The sequence below is a fragment of the Empidonax traillii genome, unplaced genomic scaffold (genome assembly GCF_003031625.1).
Source record: "Empidonax traillii isolate 1590-97213 ecotype Southwest subspecies unplaced genomic scaffold, ASM303162v1 scaffold223:size1722714, whole genome shotgun sequence".
NCBI lineage: Eukaryota > Metazoa > Chordata > Aves > Passeriformes > Tyrannidae > Empidonax > Empidonax traillii.
This window is the reverse complement of record NW_020955416.1, coordinates 1,665,016-1,687,931: the sequence shown is the minus strand read 5'-3', so window position 1 is coordinate 1,687,931 and position 22,916 is coordinate 1,665,016. Positions and strand designations below refer to the sequence as shown.

The window sequence follows — 22,916 nt, the reverse complement described above, 5'->3', positions numbered from 1 at the left end:
GCACAGATGCAAGACAGATGCACTCCATCCCAGAGATATCGCTGAATAGCCCAATCAGGAAGGAAAAAAAATTAGCTTTTCAACTCCTCTTGCATAAAATAGAAATTATTTATTGACAGACTCAGGTTTCAGCATCATAGATTTTTCCAGATTGTGAAGAGAAAAGAGGTCAGATTATCAGATTGCATAAACCAGCACAGATCCATCTGTCTAACAAGGAAGCCGTACTCAATCTACCCTGGAAGAACATCAGGCCTCTAAAATCCCAGGGATCTTCAGCCTGGGCAGTGTCAGAGAGTGCTCACAGCTGAAGGACAACCCAGCAGGCTTGTGGTCCCACCTGACTGCACAACCTGCCTTGGAGAAACCATCCCGTGACATTCTGGTGTTCACAGCCCGCCCGATGCCTCCTCATTCCTAGTGTTCCTTGTTTCTGCAGTGAGGGACTCCCCTTTCCTCCAGCTAAACACACAGGGAAGAGCACTTACAGTCCATATGGCAGGTCTAGGTCAGCATGCACACCTTCTCTTCTCACAGGGCTTTATTTCCCCTCAGTTTCAAAGCAGACCATTGAAAAGTAGGTAGGTGACAAACTATGGAGTGGGGAGGGACAAATACCTGGTTCTCAGCAGTAATTTTGCACTTTTTGATTTGGAGTTTGATTATATAGGAAATATGCTGAGATGCAGAGAGACCTCTAAGCGATTGATCTGTTATTTTCAAGTTTCTTTCGCAAGAAAATGAACGGTAAACACTCATTAAAAAAAGACAAAAGTCCTGTTACTTTTAAAAGGTTTGTGGAGTTGAGCTTTTAGCTTTATCTCTTCTTTTTCCCTTCTCTTTTTTCTTAACACCTTTGTGCAAAGAACATTTGGCTCAGTTTAACAGCTACTGACACAAAACTTACATAAAGACTTTCTATAGCTAAAATTACTTTTTGCTGCCTGTTCTCCTTTAGCTGCTATCAGGAAAATAAGCTTACATTTTAAACATTTTCTTCTCCTGGCTTTGCTTTCCTCCCTTTTAAAAATGCTGGAGTTTAAATCTGCAGGTGATTAGATATACAGTAGACACACAGTATCAACTGCCCAGAGTTTCATACCTAATTTTAAACTTCATCTAGGTAGCAAGCAAAGACTTTTCTGCTAATTAAAGGTAACAAAGCAACAGCTTCCATCCACAGATGTGTCTATATGTGTACACTTATGGACTCAGTGGTAGTCTGTGTTAGCAGAAATCGTGTTCCTTTCTGGCCACTTTTCACACACTTCCTTCATATTCTCTGCTTTCTCTGCTGGCACAAACAGCCAAAGACACTTTTCACACCCCAGCTGTCTGACAGGAAAAGTCGTCTATTCTGTGTTTTTGTTTTATCAGTTTTATGCAATCACGTAGGGGATAAGCTTATTAGAAACACAACGCGGAAATGGCAGGAGGCGATCAGCTGGTTTTATGGGGCCCGAGAACATTCTAGTTGCAGTGGAAGTGTCTGAATTCTTGAGGAACACACATACACCCCAAAGTTTGCAAGTGTTTCTGACTTCAGCCCCTCTTGCAGTTGATAGCTATTCCTTGATAAAGAGCCAAGGCTTTTTGCTTTTCTGCCCAGCCCCCTGTTTGTCCTGAAACACTCATCCTCCTTACCGATCCAGGCCTGTGAATGGAGCAGTGCTGTTATCAGTGCAAACCCACCAGGAACTCCCTCACATAACAGCTCTTTGCAAAAGCTGGACAACATTCCCATAATGACATCATTTAAACCTTCTGTCACACAGAGCATCTTTCAGGGATGGTGACAGCAAGAGATGAAATGCTGAAGTCCAAGCTCTGGAGTCACTGAACCTGCAGAGTGTGTGTCTGAAAGGCAGTCCCTAAGAGGAGAGCTCTGGCAAGGTGTAGAAACCAGAAACACCACTACACAAATATAGCGTTGGCTCTTCCTTCCTGAGCTACTCCTCGCTGACAGGAGCTGCAGGGTAGGGAATAAAATTGGCTGTGCAGCATCATCAAAAAGGGTGAGGAACAATGGCAGGAGAAGTGAGCTGCAGGGTGAAGGCTGTTGTCCTTTAACCCCTGACCCCACTGTACTTGATTATATTCCCATCATGACTCCAACAAGGAGAGGAATGTGCCACACCTGTGGAGGCCCGATGGCCCAACAGCACTGAATTACATCAGTAACTAGCCCACAACACCCCAAAAACATCACATTTTTCTGCACTGTCAATGATGCTACAGCTCTGCCTGGAATGAAACACACACCCAAGAGGAAAGCTTAGCAGGTCCAGCTTTGCAGCATGGAAGCTGCCCCACTGTTTGGGGGGTTGGAGGGGAACTGGTTTCAAAAACTGTGGGTTTGTTCCATAGAAAGGGGGTTTCTAGCTCTCTGATCCTAGGCCTCTGCTTCCAGCAAACTTCTGCAGCTCCCAGTAGAAACTATTAGGAGACAGAGGGAAAACCACTCAGGCCACCTGTACTGAATCCAATAAAGATCTCTCCAGAGCGTTTGTTCCTCATCGTCTTGCTCTACTTCAGTGTGAATTGGCAGAGAAACACATTTAAGCCATAAAGCCACATGAATGAAAACAAGGCAAGAGCTACCAAGTTTCTCTGTGTCAATCCTTTTTCAGCTTTGATTTTTAGGACTCACCTGGATTCCAATCAAAATCCCTTCCTTAGGAAACGTAAACCCTGTGGCAAGCATAGCCTTCTGGAAGGCAGAGTACACGTTCTCCCCGAAGCATGCAACCTGGGGAAAGGCACAAAGGCGGCAACGTGAGGGGAAAAACCCCAAGCAAACCAAAACCCATTGTTTCAACAAGAAACAGGAATGAAATTTTTAAATAGGCTTTTTTTGGTTCTGCTTCAAGAAGTCAGACTACATTTGCATGGACCCTGAAGGCATGGGGAGGGTGGGAATAAATCAGAAAATCACTGTAGACAAATCTCATCATTTTAATGAAGCAATAACGAAGGAATGAGCAACACTTTAGTTTCAAACAGCACACTGAGGAGTAACAACAACTGATTCTGCTGAGCTATTGGAATGCTGTACACAGCCTCTGCTCTAACGTTAGGGAGTGCACTGCAAATTGTTTAACATTATTCAAAGCTTCAACACCAGCGAGGGCTCTGCACGCAGCAAGTTCCTCTGTCTGTGCTGCAAACCAAGGTAAGGCAGTGCTTGTGCTCTCCTGTGCTCCTGACATTTCTTGGGAAGGAAAAACACGGTATACAAAGATGCTTATCCATTAAAAGTCCACAGATGTACAAAATTCAAGTAAACTTTTAGTATTTACTTAGGAAAAAAACCAAAGCAATCATGCCAATTCATAAGAATTTATTTTATATAAAAAAAAACTTGAGGGGAAAACCAGTAAGAATCATTTAGCGGTTCTCCAGCATTCAGAATTCTGGTGACAAAAAGAGGAATGCATGAGATTTTGTGAAAGTTTAAAAAAGTAGAAAAAAACCCACAACAACAACAAAACAAACAAACAAACAAATCAATCAATCAACCCTCACTTTTCCTGGCCAGCTCCACACTTTTTGAAAAACAGTCAGAAGCAGAAACTGTCACAGATTTTTCTCTTTGAAACAACAAATCCATTGACATACACAGATGGGATAAAGGGGCTGACTGAGAATTGCTTTCCCATTTTCCTCTTATGGTCCTCCCCATTCCAGAGCTAGCCCTCAGATTCGTGGCCTCACTGTTACCATGGTGAGCAGAAACCATTATTTCATGAAAGAAGAACAAATGATGATTTGCCAGATCTTCTGAAGTAAAAAAAGAACAACTAAAATCCCGGAAGGAAAGGGATAAAAAAAAAGTCATATAACTAATATCCCAGCTTTCCTTTAAAATTCATCCTTGAATGTTCACACTGCTCTACAGCGTATCTATATCCTGTGTATATCCTGGACTTCTTAGGGTGATGGACAACCCCATTTCTTGTAGGCTGGGAACAGGGATTTCCAGCCTGCCAGGAGAGGTTCTTCATTATGGCATGGTCAAAACAGCCACAATACTCAAAGAGACAGGGATAACAAATTCAAGCCCAGATCAAGCTATGTTTGTGAGAAACATCTTTGAGGAATAATTGAGCATTTTACCCAAAGCAAGCTATTACACTTACTTCACTCATAAGAAAGACTTTCATAACTGTCACACTTTATGGCATTTGTGAATATGGATCTTTCCAACTCATAAAAGTTAATAATCCCTCCTTTATCCCCATGGTAATCTCTAACTCTGTATAGAGCTGGGTTTTTTTGTGGGGGAGGGGGCAGGGGAGATTGTGTATTCAATTGTGTTCTGAAAATGAGGAAGTCACGGAAGCCACTTGACTTATTAACTACACTGAAAGGAAATTTTCTGCAATACTGATTTCCCACACATTACAAAGAGTAAAACAAAGTAATTGTGGAGAAATAAAGGAGACCTAAGGCTGTTCTCTGCTTGCATTTGGGTAGCATGCTTTTTTATATTACAGCAGTAAATATTTCCTAATGAAAACAGCTCCTACAGACACACCCAAGCCCACACCCAGTAAAGCAGCCCAGACTCTGACACCTGCCTAGATATGGTAGTGCAGTATTAAGCCTCATCTAATTGTCTCAGTATTTAATCACAGAATAAGTTCTGGCCCAGAATAAGTTCCTGCTACTGCAACTCTTTCTAGAAGTAACAAAGTAAGTTTAGAGATCGCTTGAGTGTATCTAAAGAAGGCCTTGATAGCTCAGCAATAATTCACGAAGCAACCTCTTTGTTCTAAATGTCTCTTCAGGTGATCTAGACGGAATCCTGTAGCCCCAGGATGAGGGTGATGAGCCTAGGCAGAAAATGAACAGCCCTGTGCCCTTACAGTGTGCCATGTGTACACTGAGAGACGTTTCAGAAGCACCTCACAGCCCGGCTACGGCAAGAGTGGCTAAAGCTGCCCGATCTCTTCATCCTGCCAACAGTCATTACTGCAGCCAACACATTTCATTCACTCTTTTCCGATTTTTTGCACCTTGGGGCGTGCCTTGATGGTTACTAGGCAACAAGAAAATACCCCACATATTTTCTGCCCTTAGTTAACTGTTCCAAGACCAACCACTCACGACCTGGAGTCTCAACATCACTATTCTAGCACATGTTCATGGGGGGATTGGAAGCCGTAAGGACTTGTCTGTCCAGAAGCAGATGATTCATAAAACAGACTGATGCAGGGAGAACCTCCTAGAACCCAACAGCTCTCAGATAAACTCACTGCAGACAGTCACACCAACTAGGTCCGATGCAGCTAAACAGGGACATCCAGTGGCTGAATAAACTGAGTTTTCCAAGACATTGTTTTTTACAGCTATGGAAGATGTTTTTAATTTTCTAAAGAAGCTACAGATGCTATACTGGTTCAGGCAGAAATAAGATCACTTTCTAAGATTCATGATGTTTAAACTTAACTCGGTTTAAGTAAAAAAAAGATACCTCGCCAGTAGAGGCCATTTCACATCGGAGAACAGGGTCAGCATCTCTCAGCCGGGCCCACGAGAACACTGGGGCCTGGAGAAAGAAAGAGGAAGGGAAAAAAAACAAATCAATGGATCTTTTAAAAGAATATAAAAATTCCAGCTACACTTGGAAGTGCCAGAAAGAGACAATAATTTATCCGAAAAAGCAGTGGTCAAGGCTGATAAGCAAAGGAGTACTTGGCAAGTTAGTTCTCTCAGCACCCTAATGATGGACTGGAACAAATAAACATGTGTTTCACCAATAAATCAATTATCTAACTCTTGCAGTCCTGCTCATATTCCAGTAGTAGATTTTCAGTCAGTGGTAGCCCAATATCAGTTTCATTTTAAGGACACATTTTACAACAGTAAGTCTAGGAAACATCCAATTCATGGAATAAGGAGAAATGGTATATAAATCCAATGGGTTTTTCTGAGAAAACTGTTCTTCACGAAATTTTTCATACACAAAAATAAAACTATTCCCCAAGAAAACATTCTTCTGGTGTAAACCAAATGAAAATTTGCAAATTATTCGCATGTTTTCCTTCTTCTCCCTAAAATACCCACTCATAATCTTTTGTATGAAAATATTAAATTAGGACACATGAATAATGACAAAGAGGTTAAACTGGAATATTTTTCAAAGTTTAGCATTTCCAAAGGTAAGTTCTTATATTTGACAAATCCACACAGAACACAAAGAGTATAAAAGGCTTTGTGGGAAGTTTTGAGGAATATAGTTGGGTTTTCCACTCTGTAGCCAGCATTCCCAGGAGAGAAAAAGCTCTTGACAGTTTAGCTAACAACAGTGTAGAAGACCCAGGTCTAAATAACAGAAATTTTAAAAAATAAATAAGACTCACAAAAGTAAAACAAAAATCTCAAGTTCAAATTTCAGATCATGCCTATCTGTGGCATCAAAATAAAATGTAAAGCCACTTCTACACTGGTTTCAAATAACCTGGCCTGGCTTGGGTCACAGATTTGGCTTGCATGTTAGTGAATCTGAACATTTTATTAGTAGGAAGATATTAGGTGTTTTCTGCTTCCTTGGTTTTCACTTGATATGAAAGCTATTAAAGCTTGAAAGTTTCAGTATAAACAATTCTCATTATTCCTTGGATTTTCTGCAATACTGTCCTGTATTTTTATGATTAGGAACTTCAATTAATTTTTTTTTTCTTCCACTAAGCATTCAAAAATACCAACAGTAAACTTTGGTATCTTGTGTGCTATATAAGCTTAGTAATTATGAAGAGTAAAACCTTGGCCTTACTGAAACAAAAGGATCCAAGACTTCCACATCTATTTTAACTGGTGCTGTATAAAAAGGGGATTACAAGTCCCAAATCCTCATGACGAAATCTGGGGGGCACTCACAACACAAGGTTGTACACGTCCACACGTTTGTTAGATAATATTATTAAATAGCCTGAACTTCAGTGTTCAATTCTGCAAGTGGAAATTTATTATGCAGTTCAGAAACATGATTCAGAGTAGCTTAGAAGTAAAAAATAAAGGACGATTGATTTTGGTAATAATCACTGGATAATTTTGCTTTGATTTTTCTCTAAAATTTCCAGATATCCAAATATAATTTTCCAGTTATCCTGACAGAAAATACAAAAGGTCAATTTGACCTTAGGCCAACGACTAAATTGTTCTCTGTGGGTATTGAAGTACGAATTGTCTATTAACATGCTGGCTCTGTAGTGGGGTTTTTGGTGTTCTTTTGGAAAGCATACCTTAATCCCAACATAGTTGGATGGAATAATGGGATGTTCCAGTGTGGGGAGGGATGACTCATTAACCTCTTTTCCAATCATCACTTTAGTGGCCACATCAATGAAGTCCACACCCAGAGTCTTCGATACAAAGGGGAAGGAACGTGAAGCCCTCAAATTGCACTCTATCACCTGATGGGATTAAAAAAAGAGAAATAGCAGGATCAGGCACTGTGCAGTGAAGAAACAGACTGGTTCATATTTCCAGAAATCAGTCCTTAGTCCTCTTGGCAGAGATGAGCTTCAGATTGCCAATTACTAGACAGAGAAATTGCGTTCAATATGAAAAGAGCGATGAGGGGTGGGGAGTGGCCAGCCTGAGATACAAGTAGCCTGATGTTCTTTAACTGAGGATCTTGTCTATTGTCTGAATATTAGAACTGAGGGCAAGCTAGAGTTCACTCAGAAAACATGCTATGCTGTACCCTGAGCTAATGTGCAATAGGCATGGAAACTTATGCACAGGCATTAGGTACAACCTCTGGAAGCCCAACCTGCTCTTTTTCCATGGTAGTGGCACTTCCTGAAAGGCTGGACTATCTTACTGACTTCCCTTATCCACACGTGGAAGTCATTCAGTGACCCAAAAAAGCAACGAAGAAGTTTCTGCATCCTGCTGAGAAGCTACCTTGGAGTTGATTAGCAGAAGAGGAATCAATCACTGTAAGTGAGGATGAAGGGGAGTGAAGGGGGGCAAGGATAGTAAGTTAAGGTAGAATTGAAAAGGGGCAGCTGTGCAGAGAAAAGACAAGCACAGATGAGGGAAAGCAAGGAATGAAAAACTCCAGTCTGTCCCTGTGGGGTGCTTAACTAATAATAAGCACCATGAACAAACCATACTAATAGGCCTTAGCCTGTCTTAGCAAGAGGCCTGCTTGCAGGTTGCGGGAAAAGTACTGGCATTGATATCAGGCAGCAAGAATGTAAACTATTGAGATAATAAGGAGGAGTTTTTGGAGAAAGACAATGATTTCACAGCGCGTGCACAGCTGCTTGTACCCACTGATAAGGGGGTTAGGGATACACGTTTGCCCTGTGATTTACAACATTTAACCAATGGTTTGAAGGTGTTCACGCGCTGCAGGGCTCTGAGGGTATTTAAGAGCCTAGGTTATGTAAATAAAGTAGAACGTTTGCTTAAACCATATTGGTTTGCGTGCGTTTGTTCACCATGAGCTCCTCCGCCAAGACGTCCCTCTGGGCAGTGTCTGAATAACCACGCGTGATACAGAAAAAAAGGGAACAACAATAAGTACATTTTACCCAACTAATAGCCCAAAACAGATCTTTTACCAGTAATGCATCTCTTCTGTTCTCCATCAGGTTTTCTTCCTACTCACTATTTCCTCAGTCGTACTCTGCTCTCATTCCTCTGATCTCCTTCCATTAGCAACAGAAAGCCATCTGTTACCCACAAAGGGTTAAACATCCACTGCACTTCTATTACTAATAGCTACTAGGACTATTCAGATAACCATCTTAACAGCTTATATTAAAGGCTTAAACATTGTCTTGCTCTCTTTCCAGTCCCTTGGAAGGCTTAATTTAACACCAAAATAGCTAAAGATGAGAGGGGATATCAGAGATCTAAAAGCCACGCTGTTCAGTTTATAGGATGAGGCACAGGTCTCAGTGCTGTCCATCTGATAATTTTGGGAAGGAGCGCAGCCCACAGCGAAACAAAGCTAGTGCTGGCAGACAGGCAGCAAGACTCAGTTAACCCTGAGTGAAAAGGCAGAGGAGGATGCTCTCTCCCACAGAGACAGGAGAGCTGTGTGGGTAGGGGTGGCACACGTGAGCCCACATGATCAGACAAGGCAGGTCAGCTGCCACAGCTACCACTGCAGAGTTTCCTCAGCAGGGATGCAGGAACCACGCACCTAAGGAGAGGCTGAACTCCTGCCACGGTCACAAGGGCTCTTACCAGCACTTCGTTGCCTCGCACCAAGAACTGGATGTTGAACGGACCAGAGATGGTAAAGGCACTTGCAATTTTTTTTGTAGCAGACTTTACCTATAAAACACAAATAAAGAAAGTGTAAATGCCTGTATAGAAAATAAGTGAGTCCCACAGAATAGACAGCATCATGGCAATTTGTCAGTACAAGCGTTGAATAACTTTGCTTCAGGAGACAACTATTTTCAGAAGCAAGGCCTTGGACATTCTTGGAAACGGAGCTGGAGCGCAGATCAGTGCATGACAGACTTGGCTGGCTTCCAAGCAAACCCCTAACAGGATGACATCACAGGTGATGGCATATTTTATTTAAAAATTGCATTTTGACACCTAACTTTGTTTTACCAGGTTTATTCTTGAAAGGGAAAAAAGTCAAGACTAGGTGAGGTTAATTCATCCCGATATTATGTTTGGAAAAGCAGGCAGCTATAAAGTCTTACACCTGACATATTCGTTTAAGGATTGTGGGAGAGAAGGAAGTAGAAAGTGAGCCATGGCATATGTGTGAATTAGACAGTCCTCTACTGCTGTGGAAACTGGTTCTAAACCAAGGAAACAAAACAATCCAGTGGGTCCAACAGCATGTACACCTACTGCTAAAATCGATGAGGTACAATTCAAATGATGCTATGCACAGCACAGCCAGTCACACTGTGACATCCTTCGCTTGCAATATATCACACTGGCCTTCAGAAAAAAACATTAATGATTTGATTTCTCCATTGCTGATGGAAGGAAGGCAGATTCAGACTCTTATTTCCTTTTCTCTTTTCAGTGCTAGTGCCACACCTACCTTCTCCAAGGCTCCCTGGCTGATGGTCTGTGTGGGTAACATGAGGGTGGCATCTCCAGAGTGAACACCTGCATCCTCCACATGCTCCGAAATAGCGTGTGCAATAACCTGCATACAGTAACAAGACAGCAGTTGGTCATCTCCCCTCTCTCATGAATTGTTCCTTCATCCTCCATCCTCACCACAGTCTCCTGAACAGCTGTATTCAAAAGAGGATTTAGATGGGGAAGGGGGGGGGGAAAAGTGAATTTTCCAAGATTTGGAGGAGAATAAGCCTGAAGCCAGACACAAAGCCTATGAACAAGGAGAGCATGTCAGTGTGTTTCATAGCACGGGTAAACAAATCATGAACATGATAAAACCCACCACAGCCTGGACATGCAAAAGGCTTCCTCTCTCTAACACACACAGACTCAGAAGGTAAAAGCTAATTATGCTTTAAACCAGCTCTTTAAGTTCTGCTGGCCAGAGCACAGAAAAGCTGTCATTCCCCACCAGAAAGAAGAACGGACTAACATCATTGGTATATCATTTTTTGCCCACTCTCATGGTGTTTTTATCACAGAGAAAAGCAAATGGAAGAAATACAGGCCTAAGGACTTAAACTGAATGAACTGCATCAAAGCACACTACCCGATACCAAAAAAAAGTGATCGTGTCTGCTGGTTAAAAATTAGCATTGAAAACAGAGTATTTCTGTTAATTGTTAAGTTTGTGGGGTTTTTTTGTGAGAACTGTCTTTGCTGAGTAATGAAATGCAAGGTGAATTGTAATAATAAAATAACTGTGGCAATTACATAACACATGCTGATACAGTTCTGATGAAAGTAATTCCTGAAGTCGGTGATTCACAAATGCAGTAAAAATTACATTCTAAAGGACTCATTTACACGGATAAGCAATGCTTAAAAAAATAACTGTTCAAGCATAATGATTTTGAACCTAAAATGAATTCTTCTTGTTTCTCTACCCTTCTCAGTACAAATCCATGGCTGTACAGTAAATCATTCAAACCACACATTTTTGCAAATCTCCAATCCTGAAAAACAAGTTTACAATTAAAGGAAAGCAAAGTACTTACTCTTCCTGCCTTAGCTACAGCATCCATTTCCACCTCACGGGCATTTTCAATAAATTTAGTGAGTACCACAGGGTGATCCTGTCATCAGGACAAGGAAAAAATAATAAAGTTTTTATTTGAGAGTATCTGGAGACCATTCAGGCCCCTTGGGAAGCAGAATCCCAAAAGACCAAGCTATCAATATCTTTATTTCCACAGATGAGTTAATTTTGAAAGAATATAATGGGTGAAAACGTGGCATGGTTTCCCCCAAAACCACCGATGCAAAAGTTTGAGTTCTCCATAATGACACCTTGAAATCTGGGGCAAAACCATAGCAGGCTTTTTTTTATGTGAGATCACAGCAAAGTAAGATAGTGAGACGAGCGTGGATCCAATGAGCTCTGACCCTGTCTCTCAAGGATGATCCTTACCTCCAAGATCTTCCATTTTTCCTCCTTTTGAGCCTCCCAGACACCTCAGTGAACATACTGCTTCACAAAGTAACTAATCCTTGGCATATTTAATGACTTTATAGAGTGGTTGTTTGCTACTTTAGTCGTGTATTTTAGGCAACTGATCCATTCCTTTCTAATTTCTCTGCCTGGTTTATTAAGTCTCCCAGGGAGAGGTTGCCACTAATTATAGCTGGACAGGAACAACCTGTCCTTGTCTCTCAATACCTGGTACAGATTTTTTTCCTTCTTCTTCCTCCTACCCGTGTCTGGGATGTAACCCCACACTTCCCATTCCCCTCTAATACTTTCTCCTCCCAGACACCTGCTCCAAAAAAATCTAATCTTCATTCTTCTCAGCCAGCATTGTGTCTCAGCATTTTACCTGTCCCATCCACTATTAACTACCTGTTATTTATTAGAGAATAAAATGAAATATATGACAGTCTGTGCATGCTCAAAAGGCTTCTCTTGAAAAAGTATCAAGCAGCTCCAAAAGTTACAAGACACAAGCAGCTCCAAAAGTTGGAAGACACAATTCCTTCCATTTATCAGTGCAAGGGTAAATTCACAGGCAAGGACACTGTTTCATAAATTTAGTGGCTTGTGTCCTGTACCTTTCTGTCTTGCTGCAGTTTTTCACTGGAAGGTTTTATATGTGCACACAACCTTGTTTATTTCAATCTGTCTCAGCTCACACAAGAAGTTTGGTACGTTATTGACAACATAAATGCCATAATGGAACAACACCAGAACAGCAAAGTAGTTAAAACAACAGAACAACACTGGTCAGGCCCTTTACCTGGAGATTCTCTGCTGGACAGAGCAGAATTAGGTAAGGGTTTGTAACCAGAAAAATGCGTCCTGTGTCCCATAAAGATGATCACAACTAATACTGGTAGCTTCTGTGGAACCACTCACTGACCACAAAGCCTCAACAAGGCTGAAAAACCCTTCCTAATTTAGAAGCAGAACACGTTATTTTCATTCTGGTTTGCTTTTTGCTACCTTAACTTCAACTACACCATAACTTTTGGTAATATACAATATTGGAGGAAGGAAGAAGTCTTTCCTTGGAAGTCTGACTACATTAGCAAAAAACTAGCATCTAAATCTATTTTTACAGATCAGAACCAGAGCAGGATCAGATGAAAATCAGAATCAGAGCACCCAAAAATTCATGGTGTGCAACTGGTCATGTTTGCAGCATGTGGCAGGGCCTTATTTGTGAAGTAGAACTGGACATCCTAAGGATTCCATAGGAACACCCTCTATTTCCCCTAAGAATACATCACATTTTGCCAAGACTCTACGAGTGCAACTCCCACCAAGACCTCTCGCACCAGTGATGAGACCTGTCAGCAATGAAGGACAGCATTGTCCAATTCAGGTCACTCAAGTTGTGACATCTTAAGGTGACCAATTGGCACTTTCTTGGCTTCAGGGTCCTACAGGGCATCCATTGCCATCATCAAGCCACCCAGCAGCTGCTAAGAACCTGGCACACTAGCACAGTCTGACCCTGTGGTCTTCTGAGAATTAGTTAAATAATTCGCTCTGATGAAAGTAACAGTGGTACTTTCCCTCTAAAACTTGCTCAAAGACTATAGTAAGTGGTTTCCTTGCCTCCACACTAATCTACCCTTCAGGATTTTATTACTTTGCAAGGTATCTCCCTTTCATTCTTTCAATACCATTTCTTGTTGAAAAGCTAAACTTCCATCATTTGCCTCATATACTTAAAAACTGAATGGTTTTGTTCTTGTTCAAGCTTTAATCACCTGTTTAACAAGCAGTAATGTATCTGGCTTCCACAGCCAGTTGTGTTTTCAGAGCTCCTCTCTGACTTATTTTTTACTCCAAGACTCCTGTGACAGCAGTGTTTATGGTACCATAGGACTGTTCTGAACAGTGGCCATTCAAAAAAAAGAAAAAAAAAAAAGGAAGAATAAAACCTCAGAAGAGATACCAAGATGAAGTTTTTAAGTTGCTCAAAGGAGACAGACAAAACAATTCAGAAACATGCTACCATGCAGGCATCCCATGTCAGTAAGGATGCTTGCACAGGATCCCACGCTAGGGAGCCTGTTGGGGAACAAACTGAGGAGTCAAACTACAATTCCAGTGGCTCCTCCCCAAACAAAGAAGGGATAGAGTAAGGAAGATACTATAAAGAAACAAAGAGATGGAAAACACAGTAAAGAAGAAACAAGCAGAGCAAACACAAAAATAAAAGGCAGTGGCAGCACAAAGATTGGCACCTGAGAGACTCTGTTGGCTTCTGCTAACAGCTTCTTCATTTCCTCCTCAGTGAATACCACATTCATTGCAGACCCGCTGTGAGACCAGGGAAGAAAACAAATCAGGTCAGCTTCCACTGTGATCAGTGTCAGGCACCACAGCACAGGATTGCCAATCAGAGACTAGCCAAGGAAGCTCCTGACTCAAGCCACTTACCCCATCTTGATTGAAAGAGAGGCAGAGATGGTACCTAATGACCCTCCATTATACTTCCCTGAGAAGATAGGAGACCTCAGAACCATAATGGAGAATCAAGGGAAGAACTTGAGTAGCCTTAGCACTGCTGACAAATCCCCTTCCTGAGTCAAGCCTTTGAACCTTCCCCTTAGCTGAGGGAGATGGCTCATCAGCCAGGCAGCTCCATTAAGGCCCAGACTTTCTCCATGGGGCAGGTTAGCTGTGAGATCAGGTAAAAAAGAAACTTTTTTCACTTTGGCCCAATTTCTCCTCAGTGACAGATGAAGTGAGGAACGCACAGGTCACTGGTGATGGCTGTGACAAGGTAAATCCAGACAAAAACCAGGCTGTTCTTCTCTGGCCATTTCACTGTATTCCTCCCCTAAGGTCTTAATTCCTTAAGGGAGAGAGGCACAGTAGATGCAGACACTGTCATCTGGAAGCTACATTTGAGATGTAGCTCTCAGTAGCATCTGAAAGGGGGATCTGGGAGAACATGGGTCCAGAGCCAGTGATTCAGGTGCCTTCTAAAGACAACAATCTTATAAAAAAGGTGTTACATTGGCCATTTCTACCACTGGTGCACAGCAGCCCTTTGCTTTGATGGGCACCACACAGAGGCTGCAGGGAAAAGTGGAACAAGGATATCTCCCACAAAAATCAGTCACTTTACCCTAAGATAAATAGAAACAAGTACTTCAGTGATTATATTTACTGGACTACCTCTGCAGCTGATGTAAATCAATAGAGTTCAATTACATCTATGGACCTATGCCAGTAACACCACTGAGGATGTGACCTGGTGCACAAAGTACCAAACTGCTGGGGAAATGCATTTGGTTTTCCAAGAAAACTGGCAAATATTAAAGGTCATATCTGCTCAAAGGATGAAGAAGTCTAGCTGTGGATCCATTGCTGCTCTACAAATAGAGGACAAACAGAGCACAGGCTTTTCACTCTCTGGTTCCTCAAGTTTTACATCCTCTAATTTTATCTTTCTCCCTGAATTCCCTCTAACCTGGACAGACACCCTTTAGCAAATATTTAACATGGAAAGGGTCTATAATGGATTTAATACAGATGGAAACAATAGCTAAAATAAGTGTTCTGTAAAAATCTGGAGAGTTACATCAGGACCAGTTTTTAACTTATACTCCTGACCTGAGGTCTGTTTTCTAACTTTCCTTGCAACCAAACTGCAAGCTTTAGAAACCAGATAGAAAAGTCCCATTCAGGAGTCTCTTCTAAAGGACATTTCCTTGAGGTGTGAAGATATAAGAAACCCTTCTCCTTTCCTTCTTTCTAAATAAAAAGTGTGTTTGCCACTCTTCCCCCCAAAAAATTGATATTGTGCCTCTTCGTTTTGATATGTGTGTCTTCTTCATATGGAAAAGGATCCAGTGTTCAATTTATTTTCACTTGTAAATTGTGCCCAGCAAACTGCCTCCCTGTGCTGTCATCCAGCTATGAAGAAACTCCTCGAAGACTGAACATGCAGAACGTGTGAGTTTGCTGTGTGTACACACTGGTGTAACTTCCCCAAAATGTCTAACTGCTGGAAACGTGGGGCTCCACACAACGTCTGTTTAATGATGTAGGAGTTGATACATTTCCAGAAGGATTAGTAACGGAGTGTTAGAACTCGGTTTTTGCTAGGAAGGCTTTCTGCCTGAATGTTAACTCTTTCTCAAAGGCGGTTTCAATGCTTTCCTCCCCTCCCCTGCATAGCAAGAGTTCTCAGCCTTGCTCTCTGGCATGTCAGAAAACAGAGAGAGCCCTAACAGACACACATCAAGGCCTTGGGAGGGTTGGGGAGAAACAGAGAGGACAAAAAGGGCCCTGAGGGGACAGGAGCTGGCCTTTTCCCCCGAAGGCCCAATGCGTGCAGCATCTCAAAAAAGTGGTCCTTGCATCTGAAATAAACCTCTTTTAAAATCCTTTCACTGCCTTGGCACTCTTAGGAGGAATATGTGTGTATGTTTATCTTACAATAAGAAGCAGCTGCCACCGTGTAGGGACATAAAACATGCCTGCAAGGGGAGAAGCTTGGCAGATAAGAAGCTAAATTCAAAAGATGCACTGCCATTTTCTGAAAACAGATGCCAACCCCAATAAATGGCCTCGGCATGTTCCCTTCTGGTTTTCCTGGTGGCAAACAATCTTCTGATTTAACTGTAGAGGTAACAGTCTAAGGAACCTTAAAAAATATCCCAGATGGCTCGTGGGTTTGACCTTAAGATATGAAAAAGGTAATACAGCTACACAGACACTCTTATGATTATGATCCACCTTTGATCTATGCCTGATGGACTCAAGGGATCCATGTGCTTACTTCATTGATTGTCCCATGGGCAGCTTTATGCCACGTACACCTCGCACAGAGCTTTCCACACATCCCTGAGGTTACTCACCCTCATCTCAAAGAGGCCTTTGGAGTTCATACCCTACCCCGCTGAGCTCTGATGGCTGAGCCTTACCTCAGAACATAGGAGGGCCTCAGCAAACACGGGTAATTCACTGAGCTTGCAAATTCAACTGCGTCTCTCTAAAGAAAGGGAGGAAAAACACGCTGTGTGCAACAAAATACTGTAAAGTCATACCAAAATTTCAACACTAACTGCATTTGCACTGTATTAGCCAGTAAGATGGTGGGGGAAGAAGTCGGGGACTGTGGCCTGGTTCCAGAGTTGGCACCTTCAGACCTTCCCTGTCCATAGAGCTTCACCAGGAAAAAAAAGCAGTGCCAAGACACCTCTATTCCTTTGCAAACTCCACCTGCTAGAGCAGTTCTCAAGGCCAGCAGGGCAGATTAGACTAGCCTGACAGTGGTGCTAACTTCTGCTGGGTATATGCCCCAGGTTGTGTAAAGGTGATTTAAAGACACTTCCCTTCCAGTCTCCATCCACTCCAAGTGCTGCTGTAGCATCGCTTCACAGGGACCAAAAAGTTCTTCAACACTGGCAGTAAAAAACTGTTAAATAACTCTGGAATCTTGAAATGCATCAGTGAGTCAGTCCCTCCCGAGCTTCTTCATCATTTCCCAGATGCACATACCAACTTACCAGTGTGCTGACCGCCCTCCAGGGAGCCTGGGCCACATGCAGCTCATCCAGAACAGCTGAGAATATGGAGCGATCTTCTGCCTGGTCAATCTGCAGAGGATTTGTGCCAAGGATCTTCACTCCACTCTGCTGGAGTGGCACCGCCAAATTATTGGGAATCTGCCCTCCTACAGAAATAATGCAGCCACTGCATCCCTGTCAGCAGACAGAAAGGAGCACGGTCATGTCCAAGTTAAACAGTAAGAGCTGTTACAAACAGGAATCCAGTACTTAGATCATGTTTCTTGTCAGATTCCTATGAATAAAAACAGAGCATAGGGACAACAAGAAGGAAGAGGGCTGGAGCACCTCTCCCACAAAGACAGGCTGGGAGAGCTGAGGCTGTTCAGCCTCGAGGAGAGAAGATCCAGGGAGACCTTACTGTGACCACCAGTACTTAAAGGGAGCTTATAAGAAAAAGGTAGAATGACTTTTTACATGGACAGATAGAAAGGACAAGGGGGAATGGCTATAAACCATTAAAGGAGAGCAGAGATTCAGAGTTGCAAGATAGTAACCTCCAGAAGTGAGGCAAAGGCAAACAACTGGAATTTATGGGTTTTTTTTCTACCAGCACTGCTATTTACTCAGCAAACCACCTTTCCTAGCCCCAGAAGCCAGTCTTTGAGGAGTGTAACAAAGCTAAGCAGAGTCTAGTTCAACAGAGCCCAACACATCAGACAGCACGTGAGGGTGGATTACTCTGGACACACTCAGCCCTTTATTTTAATCCATGCTCCTCATTTCTGACTAGCTCCTCATTTCTGGTAGTGCCCCTGACAGTAACCAGTATTTCAGCAAACTGTCCTATGTTCTCATTTCCATCCAGGTTGTTTGTAAGCACTTTAATTCCAGAGGCAGCTGAGGTGGAGCAAGTGGCACAGCATCCTCCAGACACGTTGGAGCATTCCATGTCTGTCACTGGGCACCCATCACATTTTAAGTGAGGAAATAATAAAGAGTAAATAAAGACACGAGTGAGCTTGCTTGCAAACACATATCCTCCTTCAAGGGCAAATATGGACTTCTTCTTTTTTTCCATAGAACTCCTAATGCTTTCAAGTACAATATAGTCAGGTGTGAAAATTTACAACAGCAAAAAAAAGGCCTTAGAGTACCTGCAACAACTATGAGGATATGAATTGTGTTTAGACTGTGTAATAATTGAGGGTAATTAAATAATGGGCACTTTACTGCTAAATTAAAGCTGGTGAAACTTTGCCCAAAGGAGGATCTGGCCCACAGCACAGCTGCTGTGAAGGCTCTTTTGAACAAAATGTGTTTTACAGTTTTACCCACTTCTAACAAATGAAGAACATAAATCAAGTGATCCACGGTTTGGCTCTAAAAGAGAGAGGAACAATGTTCTTTCAATTAATAAGTGCGTTTTTCCTGAAGGAGGGCAGCCCCACTGGCCTTCCTGGAAGAGGAACCCCTTCATCAGGGATTTAAAAGGATTTGGAGTGACAAGTCTGCAAGCTGAGAGCAGGATGGACTACAAGTGACTGCAAAAAAATAGATGATATTGCTAGTACAAGCCCCACTTAACTCTGATGTAGTTAATTTCCTACCAGAATAAAAATCTACTAAAAAAAGTCTGGCAGTTAAATGACACTTTTTATCACAAAATCTACAAGACTATTATTTGCTTAGGAGGCTGATACACAGTGTTGGAGATGGTTTTTTTTTTTTCCTCTTCCCCATGCACTCATCTCCCACTGCTGCCCAACAGCAACCATCTGAGAGAGCTCAGGATAGGCAGTGAAAAATGCCTCATTAGTAGAGGGTGGAGCAAGGACAGAGGCTGTTTTGTGCCCACACAGGGTTGTCTCATGACATCAGAGATCACCATCTCCAACTCGTAAAAGAAATCTGTTTCTTAATGCTTCCAGACCCACCCAAAACAGACTAATTCTCCCTAGTCCCTGGGCCTCTTACCATCCCACATGGATGAGAAGCAGACAGCGAATAAGCAAACTCCTTCTTGGAGCTTGGAAGGGTTCCTGTTGGATAACAAGTTGGCCTACTTTTGCTACCAAGGTAACCAACACCTTAATCTATCCTCGGCATGTTTGAAATGTGAATGTCCCAGCTAACAGCTTCTCCTCAGCTGCTGCTTATTTCTTCCTTTAAAACAATTCTAGTTACTGAGACTCGAAAATTCAAAGACTGCCTACATCGAAGTTGGGATGGTATTATGGACTCTAGCCCTAAGGAGACAGAGGAGATGGCTTATTCAAGCAGATAGCAAAGAATCAGAGACTCATTTTTACTCAGAAAGAACCATAAATTGAACCTAGCTGCTGCTCACTTCTTCCTTTACAATTCTGCTGCTGTTTCCCAAAGGATTTTCCTGCCCAGAGATCCTGCCAGGGAACAGGACTGCTCCACTGAGAATGTGGGCAGACAGAAAGAGATGCCACTGCATATCACTCTATCATCAGCCATATTTTAATTATAAAGAAACTGAATAACATCCTTGCCATTAGATATCTTTAAAATATATGCAATACATAATCTAGTGAAAGAAGCCTAGAGGGAATTATCATTCCCTTTATGACAAAAATCACTCTTTTTATTACTACGCTGGTTTTATGTCATTAGTAATAAAGTTGGGTTTTCTTTTTCCCTGAGTTTGAAAACAAATTAGACCATTAAAATTGTACCTAAGAGCCTCCTTTAGTTTTATGAATTGTTTCAGGATTATTTTAGAAACTGAAAAAGAATCAGTAGAGGCCCTCAAGCAGATAGATATTAAAACTAAGAGGGAACATCTCCGGAAACAAAAAGCCAATAAATCTGAAGAAAGGGATTTTATTTTTTTTTTTTTAAATTATTGTCCTCACAGACTACCACCTAACTGCATGTTCACAGTAAATTAAACTCTGCTCCAATGCACAGCTCAGTCTCTGGTGACTCAGAGCAGCTGTGAATGTCAATTAGAGGTAAAAGAGGACGCAAAAGAGAGAAAGGAGGGACAGCTGAGCACATCCCTGGGATAAGGCTGTGTGAGGCTGTGACATCTCTTGCTAGGCAGGTTCCAGCTGCCTCAGTCTTGCTGGTAACCTTGCTTCTCAATGCAGCCTCATTTGTCTAATCACTAAAACTGGGACAGTCAGTACACCTATTTGTTTGAGCTTAACAGTCACCCAAATTTTGCTGCTAATCCTAACTACATTTAGGGAGCTGATGAATCATCTCTACTGAGGGCACGGGGGTGTGTCCATTGTTTGCTGATGGTTTTACCTACAGTCTGCCAGCACTCCAGGACTTTTCAAAGTATTTGCCACAGTTCATTGCCTATTGGAACACCATAAGAGGCCAATGAGCAGGAGAGGTTAAATGAACAGTCTGAAATCATGGCACTATTCATGCTTTGCATAGGAAGCTGGGAGAGATGGCTGTCTTGCAGGATTGGTGAAGGATCTCAGAATCAGATTAATTTTAACTTGATAGTTTCTTTAGAGACTGACTTCCAACTGCATTTGCCTGAGGAATTATTTTGTTAACAGGATATTAGCATTTGGCTCACTCATTTTTTTAAAAAAGAAATGACATATAACAAATAATAAAACTTAGACTACATCGTGCTGGAGGTCTGGGCTGTGTCCCTAGGTCTGCCCATGGCCTTTTGCATGTCTCTGTGCAGGCTACTCTATTCCTCAGAGACTTCTAAATTAGACATAATGACACCATTTCTTTTTGTTGCTACTGAAGAAAAGTGTTCTAAAACAGCTGAGTATTTACTACTCATCTTGGGAATTATTCAACAGCACAACCCTGATTTTGGATGTTCAGGCTCAAACACTGACGACTTTAACACCCTCAGAGCAAACATCAAATAGGCTGTTTTCATACCCAAGCCACAGTAGCAAAAATCTCAGCAAACTCTTTTACCATCCCTCTTATCCCCCTTTTTATTCTCACCACCTCAGTTCCTGCTGCCTTTTCCCTACCCTCTCTCCTCTCACAATCACGTTTTTGGTTTACTTCACAAGCAGGACAGGCTAAAGCATGTCCAGAAACATAAGCACAGTCCAGTTTATGAGCATGGCCGGCTGAGCTGGGGAAATTGCCAGCAGTGTCCTACCCCTTTAGGTCTGGGTACCACAGAATGCTGCTATTAGACCTTGAGATCTGCACCACCTCCCATCAAACTTGCCAACCTTGCCGTGACAAGCAGGATAGTGCAAGTTTCAATATATATGCATTATTCTTTTCACACGTTTTTCTCACCCAACCCGCTAATTACTAGCACTCCGTGTTGAAATGAGCCGTTGCTGCCTCATCACCTGTATCTACCTTCCCTTTGATCCTGCAGTAATTAGATGCTGTGTTTCATCAGTGGAACTTGTCTGACAAACTGTCACCCCCAGTTGGCTCCACGCCCCAAGCTCAGAAGTTCAGTTCTGTTAAGTAAATAAGAGTTCAATGCTTTTAGAGTTGAGCCTCATGCATAATCCTAAAGCATTAAAAAAAACAGCCTTTGAGTCCAGAGAGCCTGCCCTAAATCTATGTTTTCCAACAGTAATCTGTTTCTACAAAAATTTATAGAAGAGGTAAAACAACATGTACAAATAGGAAAGCATGAACATGCAATCTAAAAATGCTCCTAGCCAGTATTTTGCAAATGGCTGAAGAACAGAGCCTCGAGTCTGAGATTTGAGTTCTGATTAGAAACCAACATTTTCCATATTAGGGCCAACTGTTTATATAATATATACTCTAAGTACCAAATTTGTCTTGGGACTCTTCTCCATCTCTTAGATTAGCACTTCTGAACAGTTGAAAACCCCTAAGATAGCAGTACAATATTTGGATCAGCTGCAACATGTTTTGGTTTGATGGCAATTCCAATGCCCCTTCCTGATCTGCCTGCCTGTATGCCAGACCACATCCACAACACTGCCACTGTACTGCAAGGCCAAGACTGCAAGTTCTTGGTTCTTGAGCTCACATTAGCATGATGTTCTACTGCTTCAGGTGGAGGACTTGTGCTTCAAGTCAAGGGTATGCTTAACTACTCAAGCACAGCACCGCAAGGACAGAACAATTTGTGCAATAAATGACTGCAGCAAATGAAATCTGCTTGCAAATACTGCACAATATGGCATCTTGCAAAATAATTTAACATTTATCTGGCATTCATTACTGAGCAGTCTGCTAGGAACGTTAACAACGTGTAAAATGCAACAATGGGATCCAAACCAAAGAGCTTTGGGGAGCAAGCTCTCTCCCCTTGTCACCTGCTGCTCTGCCAGAGCAAGCTAGTGACAGGAAATTTGAAAAGTTTAGGTTGCTTCATGGCTTTTTATAGAGCTTCTGTTTTTCTTTACCTCATATTGGTAGATGTCCAAGATCCTTTCCAGTGACAGCTCCTCAAAGTAGAGTCTGTCGCACTCATCAAAATCTGTGCTTACTGTCTCCGGGTTGCAATTCACCACGACAGTCCTGTTGCCAAGCCGACGCAGCGTGCGGATACTGGAAACAGCACACCAATCAAACTCCACGCTGCTGCCTGCCAGGAGACAGAAAAGAGGGCAAGGAAACAAAGGATGTAGAGAAGAAAACATAAAGAGAAGTTCTCAGCACTACAGGGGAAAAAAAGAGGGAAAAGAAAGGAAAAACAGGAAAAAAACAGGGGGAACAAAATGGGGGGAAAGGGGGAAAAAATAGGGGGGGAAATGGGGATGATAAAAAAAGAGGAAAAAAGGGGGAAAGAAAGAGGGAAAAAAGGGGGAAAAGAAGAGGAAAAAGGAGGAAAAAAGGGGGAAAAGGGGGAAAGG

At 42.2% G+C, this 22,916-nt stretch overlaps 1 protein-coding gene across 4 annotated transcripts in view; it reads right to left on the bottom strand.

Moving 5' to 3' along the window:
• Nucleotides 1-22,916, bottom strand: part of CPS1 (carbamoyl-phosphate synthase 1) — a 156,752-nt gene that overhangs the window by 4,503 nt on the left and 129,333 nt on the right. For all 4 annotated transcript variants that reach the window (XM_027887819.1, XM_027887822.1, XM_027887820.1 and 1 more), the window contains 10 exons: nucleotides 22,467-22,648; nucleotides 17,092-17,286; nucleotides 16,507-16,574; nucleotides 13,813-13,888; nucleotides 11,118-11,195; nucleotides 10,037-10,144; nucleotides 9,211-9,300; nucleotides 7,248-7,418; nucleotides 5,477-5,551; nucleotides 2,651-2,749 (listed from right to left, as the gene is read on the bottom strand). In XM_027887819.1, coding sequence (XP_027743620.1) covers nucleotides 2,651-2,749; nucleotides 5,477-5,551; nucleotides 7,248-7,418; nucleotides 9,211-9,300; nucleotides 10,037-10,144; nucleotides 11,118-11,195; nucleotides 13,813-13,888; nucleotides 16,507-16,574; nucleotides 17,092-17,286; nucleotides 22,467-22,648 — 1,142 coding nt within the window. The remainder of the gene's footprint in view (nucleotides 1-2,650; nucleotides 2,750-5,476; nucleotides 5,552-7,247; nucleotides 7,419-9,210; nucleotides 9,301-10,036; nucleotides 10,145-11,117; nucleotides 11,196-13,812; nucleotides 13,889-16,506; nucleotides 16,575-17,091; nucleotides 17,287-22,466; nucleotides 22,649-22,916) is intronic.